The sequence below is a fragment of the Priapulus caudatus genome, unplaced genomic scaffold (assembly GCF_000485595.1).
Source record: "Priapulus caudatus unplaced genomic scaffold, Priapulus_caudatus-5.0.1 Scaffold244, whole genome shotgun sequence".
In the NCBI taxonomy this organism is placed as follows: Eukaryota; Metazoa; Priapulida; class Priapulimorpha; order Priapulimorphida; family Priapulidae; genus Priapulus; species Priapulus caudatus.
In genome coordinates this window covers 209,686-218,401 of record NW_014577305.1, presented here as the reverse complement: position 1 = coordinate 218,401, position 8,716 = coordinate 209,686, and the positions used below count along the sequence as shown (strand labels likewise).

General features: G+C 43.4%; 1 protein-coding gene across 8 annotated transcripts in view; it reads left to right on the top strand.

Moving 5' to 3' along the window:
* The window catches only part of LOC106807941 (serine/threonine-protein kinase 25-like), a 36,550-nt gene that overhangs the window by 5,760 nt on the left and 22,074 nt on the right, over positions 1–8,716 (top strand). Inside the window, exons 1-2 of one of the 8 annotated variants that reach the window (XM_014810461.1) lie at positions 4,023–4,039; positions 5,222–5,668. The exons of 1 other annotated variant lie outside the window; for it this stretch is intronic. In XM_014810461.1, the coding sequence (XP_014665947.1) occupies positions 5,480–5,668 (189 nt within the window). In that variant the 5' untranslated portion in view covers positions 4,023–4,039; positions 5,222–5,479. 6 more of the 8 variants (XM_014810458.1, XM_014810463.1, XM_014810459.1 and 3 more) reach the window with 6 other exon arrangements.

Here is an 8,716-nt window from a genome sequence, read left to right as displayed (position 1 = left end):
GCAAGAGAATAAGCAAACAACTGATACGTGCCTCCCCCTGGTGTTAAATAAAGTCAAAGCTGAATCTGTTGATAATAGTTTTCCCTCACGGCCAAGGCGGATGTACGGTAGCGCAATTATAACCTAAATTGGCTGAAAATAACCCTAGAACCTAGAGGCTACTGTTCCTTTAAGTTTAGCTTCTTTGTCTCCGTGATTCCGTATTGGAATTCACTGCCTTCATCCTTAGTAAATAGCAAATTCACAACTTTTTCCGCTGCGATCCGCAGTGTGGATCTACCGACTTGATCCACTCTCTCCATCTTCGTTATAGTCTCCAGGATTTTTGAAGATTATCACTTATGAGGTTATGAGGTTAAGCATCTAACAACTGATACGCAAAAGAATAAGCAAACAACTGATACGTGCCTCCCCCTGGTGTTAAATAAAGTCAAAGCTGAATCTGTTGATAATAGTTTTCCCTCACTCACTGGAGAAGTTGAGAATAAATAACCAACCGAAAATAATGGATAGAAATTACTGCTCTATGAATATTCTACTATGTAAATTTGGCAACAAGCAAAGTTCTATTTCATTTTCAGAGCGCAGAACTGGTATCTATTAATCCTAAAGATGCCTTCGCATGCCTACAGGCTACTAATCAGGTTCCCTGGGGGACATAGACCCTCTCAGCGTAACTAAGCTGTAACAGATCTCACCGAAATGCGTATAAATAATAAATGGAACTACAAAGGCCTACAAAGGAAACTCTGAAAATGTATAACATGTGCTTGAAAGCAAATCCCATCACGAACTTCGTGCCTGGTCAGCTCATTGAATTCGCATGCGCGACATTTGCCGTACCGGTACTTCCCAGGAAAAATGAGCAACTGCATATGCACAATGCCATTTATAACTTGCGTCCATGAAGTTACACTTTCTAGCGGCAACAAGCTGGGAACAAACGTAATCCCGAGAACTCTGTGTGTCCGTCGGTTACGTGTGGTAACACACAAATGTTGCATGCTCGACAGAACAATTTACCTTGGACGGTACCTTCCGCAGTGCTGCGCGCAAAGACGTGAATTGCGTGATGAATAAAATCTATACCCGCAACACGGCGGTAATTAGATAACCATGTTCGATTCGCTGGCCGGTAAGTGTTAGTCAGTAATTCTGGCACGATATTTCACAGCTCAGCACTGTAGATTTCCCTAACGTAGATTATGCCTCACCCTGCCATCTGCACCGTATTGGTAAAAGTGTGCAGGTACTTAATCATCCTACCATTACATTACGCGTCGAAGTGGCAATGCATGGTGCTGGTCGGATGATCGATTGAATAAATTGCCATAGCAACCCAGTCTTCGCCAGACTATCTGATACAGTTGCCAATTGCTGATTGTGATTATTTTAGTTAGTTATTAGCAATTAATTATTGAAATGTAAAGATTTTGCTTATGACATTGGTGAATTTAAAGTGTCATTCAGACAGGTGGGTAGTTTGACAGGTCGGCGTTAGGTGTTCTGGTAGATAGGCAGGCAGGCAGGCAGGCAATCAGGCAGGTAGGAAGGTATGTACCAATAGCAACATGAGTGTATAATATAGATAGATAGATCTATATTATACACTCCTGATAGCAACTCTCTCTTATTTTAAAATTGCAAAATAACCCAGTCAATAACCCAGTCAACCAGCAATTATGTCACAGATCTGTTGATATTATTATTAGTATTCATAAAAATCAATCGGAAATAGGGCACGATGGCAGAATCATGCAATTTTTGTACCTGAAAAGCACATCTGATATGACATGATCATGTTGTAGCTATGACGATGACATCTCGTGATCACTAGTGCGTGACGTAGACATTACCTTGTGCTTGCCCCATGCCAATACGGGCGTAATAACAAATATGAAAATAGACGTCTCAGCGTCAGGTGCGTGATAAGGACGTTACACCTCCCGAACTTAATATTAATTTTTTTGGAGGGAGGACCTGTTTGCAAATGCCCACTTCTGTACAGTTTTGTTTCAGTATGCTCAATGTCTTTCAGACTTGGTTTACGTTTTATTCCAATTTCCGACTAACACTAAATGTGTACATAAGTGCAGTGATTTTAATTACTAGCAAACTGTATCAGAAATGCCGAGCAGTATTTGTACATTGAACACATTTCTTATGACCTGATTTTTGGGAAAAAAATTACGACCAGAATAATAGGGTAAAATCAAGCATCAGACATGAAACACGAAACCATATTATGCGGCTATGCCCCATAAAGTGAATTGCTAAATAGGCTAATGTAGTCTGTTGTTAACTCTATTTCTGCTTAAACCAATTTTGATCAGCATCTTCTTTCATAAACAACTTGTGTAATTTGTATAGTATGGACACAGTCACACTGTGTGCTGCAATATTTTTTAGTGATACATTTAATAACAAAATATGCTAATTAATGTATATGTGGTAAACTGTAACCGAACTCTTCGTGACAATGCGAATACTGTGTCACAAAATTCCTAATCGTCTAGAAATAACGTTGGTAATTGGGTTTTTGATCGCCTGTCACAAGGCAGTTGTTGTTCTTGGGCGGTTCCTGTTGTGTTGGCGTGGCTGACAAGGTTCTTGTTTGTCCGCGAGGGAGTAACGACTCTAGCGGTATGTTGTGGACATGCAATGTTTTGCGGCATGTCCGTGTGTACTTACTGTAAAATATATCTCCTAGATGGGGTCAGGCTTGCAATTCGCATAGATAGGCTATTCAGTATGTAAAGACCTTGCTGTTGATCTTACCGTAATCAATGAAGCAGAGCAAGTGCTGCTTTGCGGTTATAGATGGTGATGAGCTTAGAACGTATAAAAGACGTGATGTATCAGGTGTCTGATATACGCCCACGTAACGCCTAACAACGCATTGTGGTTTGCGTAAAACATTTCCGTTGAGCGATGTTCATAACGATTCTGCAAATGACATCGTGTGTGGTTGGTGGCATATACGCCTGAGCCCTCTATTGTGCATCGTGCCGATAGTTCACCGTTCCGTTCAGTAATTCACGCGTGCTCTATTCGAGAAATTCTGTGCACGTGAAATTCCGTTTCCGTGAAACACCGAAACTCTAGCGTGCTAGGCGGGATTTCTAATATACGCGCCATCTTCTGACTATCAAGCTTGTGTTTTTTGATGACAGGAAAGAACTGTGAGCGCCACGAGAAGTCACATTTAATCAGAGATTTATAATAGACAGAATTCCGTTGTGAATTCTAACGAAGCCATCTGCCTGTCATCTACTTCCTTCTGATATTCTAATAAGTAATGAGTAACGTTCTTCCGTATTTATTCGCGTAGTACATGCTGGTGCAATCGACTCATTTTTCTCTGTACAGTATGTATATGCCACCCCTCCCCCCTCCACTGTGTTAGCCTGCCTTTCATCCTGTCGTCGCCAGATATTCGATTCCGCTAATAATCCTGCTGGTTCGTGCGCCTGTGTGGCATGCATTTCGTGTACACTCCGAGGAATAAGTGGAGCGGTTGGTGACAGGTACATTCAATTACATACGTGACGTATTTCGCTTAGATGCGATGCCTTTCGCTGCAGCAGCAGCAGCAGTAGTAGCAGCATCATCATCATCATCAGCAGCAGCAGCAGCAGCATCATCATCATCATCAGCAGCAGCAGCAGCAGCAGCAGAAGCATCAGTAGCAGCAGCAGCAGCACTTCCGTAGATTTAGAGATTGCATATTCCTGACGCAGGTGTGGCGGCCTCAGATCTCGTTTGCGTTCTATGCGTGCGTGCCGACATGCGCATCCGTACAGTTATTGCTCAATTCGGTGTGTAGTGCGGGTGTTTGCGTAAGCAGGGTGTATGTGCGACCACTACTGGCTACTGCTACTAGTGGCCGCGGGGATCCAACCGATATTAATGCGCGGTTTTATCGGGTTGGTCGCTGCGAGCTCTGGGCGCGGGCGGCGTGAAGTGATGTCATAGCAACGAGAGCAACGCTGATAACGTCGTCTGCGACATCGCGCGCGGCAGTTGCGCAGGTACAAAGGTTGGTGTAGTCTCGCTGCGTGCGCTTGCTGTTACTAGTGTTAGCCTGCGAGTCAACCTGCACACCGACGGATAGCACTGTGGCGTTGTTGCAGGCAGGTGCGTGCGTCTCTGTGATTTTCCAGCGTGCCATTCTATGCGTGCGTGCCGACATGCGCATCCGTACAGTTATTGCTCAATTCGGTGTGTAGTGCGGGTGTGTGCGCGCGCGTGTGTGTTTGTGTGCGCGTGTGTGTTTGTGTGCGCGCGTGCAGCTACTTTCTCGTGGAAGAGTGGCGCGCGAGATTAAAAGGCAAGTCGCGGTCACGGACTAGAGAGCAAGAGCGCGCCGACCGACTTGGCGTGTTGTAGAGTGTGCGCTCCCTCCGTGGCCAGCAGTTACAGTAGTGAGAGTAGGAAGAGGAAAGGTGTCGGATTTCGTCGGCGTATCGCGTGTCTGGTCGAATCTGCGGTGCGCTGCCATTTCGGGTCTCGCTTTGGCAAACTACATACTTTACGTGCGGGTAATTTATGGCATTACGTAGACCGTCGGTAAAGATAGAGGGCTTGCTACAGCGAGAGCGAGCGAGAGAGAGAGAGAGAGAGAGATTCGGGCAGGGGTGGGGGAAGAAGGTAGATTTTCCACATTGTTGTCTAACAGGTATATCGTACCTGTTCCGTGGAGATTGTTAGGTGATCGTTCTAGTTGCACTCGTCCGTGTTACAGTCAAATTGGCTAGCATAGAAAGCGGGCTTACAGTGCGCTCGCTCGCTCGCATGCACATATAACCTGCTGTATCTAACTACGTGTGCTACGTGCAGGTACGGCAGTGCTGATATCGCGTTCGCTGCGCGCGGGAGTGTGTGCATTCTAATGGCTTGCCGTGTATACCTGCGATGGTGCAACGTATGGTGAGCACTGGCAGCAAGAACAAGTCCGCACCTGCAGCTACAGCGCACACCGCATTTATTGAGTATTGACTATATATATACAACACTTTATTATATATTTTATATATTTATTATATAGTTTGTTGTATATATATAGTCAATAGATGCGTGTGTGCTGTAGCTGCAGGTGCGGACTTGTTCTTGCTGTCAGTGATGGTGAGAGGTGTGTTTCGTCACACATGCGGGGCACGCGTTCGTGTTGAGTTGGTAATCCTTGTGTGTTCATATCGTGTATTGCAACGTATTCTTTCAGGAGCCGAGCAACAAACAACACTGGTTACTCGTTTACCCGTGGAACAGTGTCATATCTTAAAAAACTCTTCGCAAGAACGGATGTGTGTGTGTGACATTTGAACGTTGGAAGCAACATTTCGCATATCTCTATATATACACACACACACGCGCGCGTACGCATTCGGTCGGTCAGTGATGATATGGAAGAACATCTCAGCTTGCTGTTCACAACATCGCCGTGTGTGATTATTAATCTCGCTACGAAGTCGGCAGCAGCATGCCTAGCCTGGCCGCTCCAAGGATGATGCCGCATTCTTTCACGGGACTGGATCGTACTAGGAGCAATGCAGCCGGTAGCGGCGGGGGCAGTGGCTTTGACAATTACCAATATCGCATGCAGGACTTGTACATGAACCAGCACCGATCGGGAGCGGCTCCCAGAACGCCCCGACAAAATAAGAGTCGGGTAGGTATTCACCCGCGTAGATAAGAATGTAGTTTACTCCGTGTTCTAGATACAATAGTGCAAACCAGCAGAGTAGGCTGTTGTGATCCTACGCTGTTGGGTTGCATTATTTTATTTTTATCTAGCAATGTCCTAGAGGTGACCACTATACGTTCATAACCGCGGGACTTTCGACCCAAGCCTAGTTTAGCACCCCGGATTAGTTTAGCACATGTGCGAAAACACATTCGCGGGGTCCCAAACTATCCTCGATCTCTTTAGCACACCCAGATAAGTTTATCACATATGCGTACATCAAACTATCATTGATCTCTTTAGCACATCGAATTGGTTTAGCATATATGCGTACACACATTTGCGGGGTCCCAAACTATCCTCGATCCGAATTTTCACGCAATTTCTCATTCACAGGTTGTGTAATTTACAAAGGTTAATCGTAGACTTATAACCTTTTCCGTATTCGTATTTATAGAGAAACACGCGCAAGATCAATATGATTACAAGATGGAATGTTTGCAAGCTAAATTGGAAATCGCCACGTAAAAACGCAGCTGACGCCACCGTCATCATGCAATGTCAAACTCTACATAGTTTACCATGATATATGTAAAAACGTTCCAGGGTTTAACGGCGGGCGGATAGACGGTTTAAATCCCTTTAAAATATTCATTAATGTGTGGCAATGTCTTCTACTACTCTCGCTGTACGCGTTGGAGCTGACGTGTACTCATAATTCACCGACCGCGAAATTAACCACTCGCGAAATTGTCTGTCGAGTCTGAATTCGCGAAAATATATGTACGCGAAAAATATGGCGTATACAGTATTCGGTACCACGAATACTCGGAACACCGAGTTCGTACTACTGGACCGAAGTTTGAACATCGGATGCTGTCATATAAGCGTGGAAAACTACTACGGTGTACGTTCGTTGTTAGTGATAGTTGAGGTGATTACAACAATACGTTCACGGTGACGGCGCATTTTGATGGCATTTTGAATTCATGAGCTATGTAGATCAGAAGTAGATAATAGGAAATTCCATATTATTCCCTATAATTCCCTATTATCTACTTCTGATACAATTCATGTGCCGCGTACATCACGCATGACTGCTTGACATGCTGTACTTTATTTACGCAGCCGAGCATGGTAGGTTGTGGTGAGCGCTGTCATAAAAAGGCCAATGTACATACAATAAGTGCATGGGTATAGTTCAGTCAGAAAATCATTACCTATGCATGTATTACAATATGTTTAAGCTCAAAGTAGTTCTTGTATATTTTATACCCTCACAAGCATATATCCAGTTTCTGGCATATATGTTATCAGTCAGGGCAGTACTGTATATTTCTTTTAATTTATTATATCTTATTAATATTACTATTTTGTTATATATTATATTATATTTAATTAATTATATTTCTTTTAATTTATTATATCTTATTAATATTACTATTTAGCTCCCGATCGCTACGGTCAGTAGCAACAACTATTTGCCCCAAGACAGAATACGTAAAGCACTCATCGCATTTACCTACGCCAAAGCCTACAGGCTAGCAATTAGAGAGCTTGCCACCTGCTTAACCAATTAACGCAGGCAAAAAAAACTACACGAGTACCACCAACACTGATGCCCACTTGGCCAGTATATATAGCCACTGGCAGCTGGCATACGTTACATGTAACATACTGACAGTACAAGAATGCCCATAGAAATTATACGATTTAAGCGAGCATAAAACCTTTGCGTGTTAACCAAATTTTAAGCTTGCAAAATTCACTGTGACATTGTAGCCCTCATCACATCCAGGCATGTATAGATTCTACTAGCAAAACCGGCAGCTCAAATTCTTTCAACAGAACAGTCAACAGAAATCCATGTTTAACCCTCCTCTCTAGACGTCAAAAGGTTATCTACACTTACGCTTCACATGTCAGCAGAAAGTAGATTTCATGGTCCTTCTCAAATAAATGCAAAAAATGCTAGGTCACCGCTGAAACAAAAAAAGTTTTCAATCCCGCTCCGTCCCAGACCATGTCCTCAGAAAATGTCTAAAATCTGCCCTGTGCCCATTGACCTCTGACCTCCAATTGCGGCAGTCAAGTGAGTGGCTTTCCTACCATGATGCTATACACCAACTATCACGGAGCCTAAGGTCGAGCCGTTTAGATTTGTGGCCCAATTCTGCATCTTCCTCCCTATACCTTAATGTAAGGAGCTGGAATGTTCCCACCTTCTTTTACAACTTTGAACACTTTGCACCTTGACCCCCCAGCTTCGACAATCACCAACTCGTTTGACAATCCCCCCCAATGTGCCGAATATCGTGACCGGTACGTCGCAGCGGTTAAGATTGGTGACCACACTGCTTGACAGAAGACGGACGGACGGACAATCATGCAATTCTACAAGGCTGCATCGACTATGCTCAGACGTATGCTAAAAAATTAAAAGAAATATAATTATAAATATAATATAATATATAACAAAATGAGTAATATTAATAAGATATATTAAATTAAAAGAAATATACCAGTACTGCCGCTGACTGATAACATATATGCAGAAACTGGATATTATGCTTGTGAGGCGTATAAAAATATACAAGAACATACCTTTGAGCTTAAACATATTGTAATACATGCATAGGTAATGATTTCTGACTGAACTATACCCATGCAGCTTGATTGTTATGCTACATTGGCCTTTTTTTATGACAGCGCTTCACCAGCAACCTACTATGTCGCTGCGTAAATAAAGTACAGCATGTCAATATATCGTGAGTAGCGGGCACATGAATTGTATCAGAATGTAGATAATAGGCCGAATTATAGGGAAATAATATGGAAGTTCCGAGTTTATGCTACTTGGTACTAGTCGTAGCATGGAGCGTCATGAATTCGAGAAAGTGGCAAAGTCAAGAAATAAGGGCGGCACTCACCGGTGGAGGGGAGCGTATTGGTGTGTAATCAACACTCAACTATCCACTAAACACACGAACGTGGTAGCACGGGCGTATAGGTTTTCCCACGCTTATATGCAGG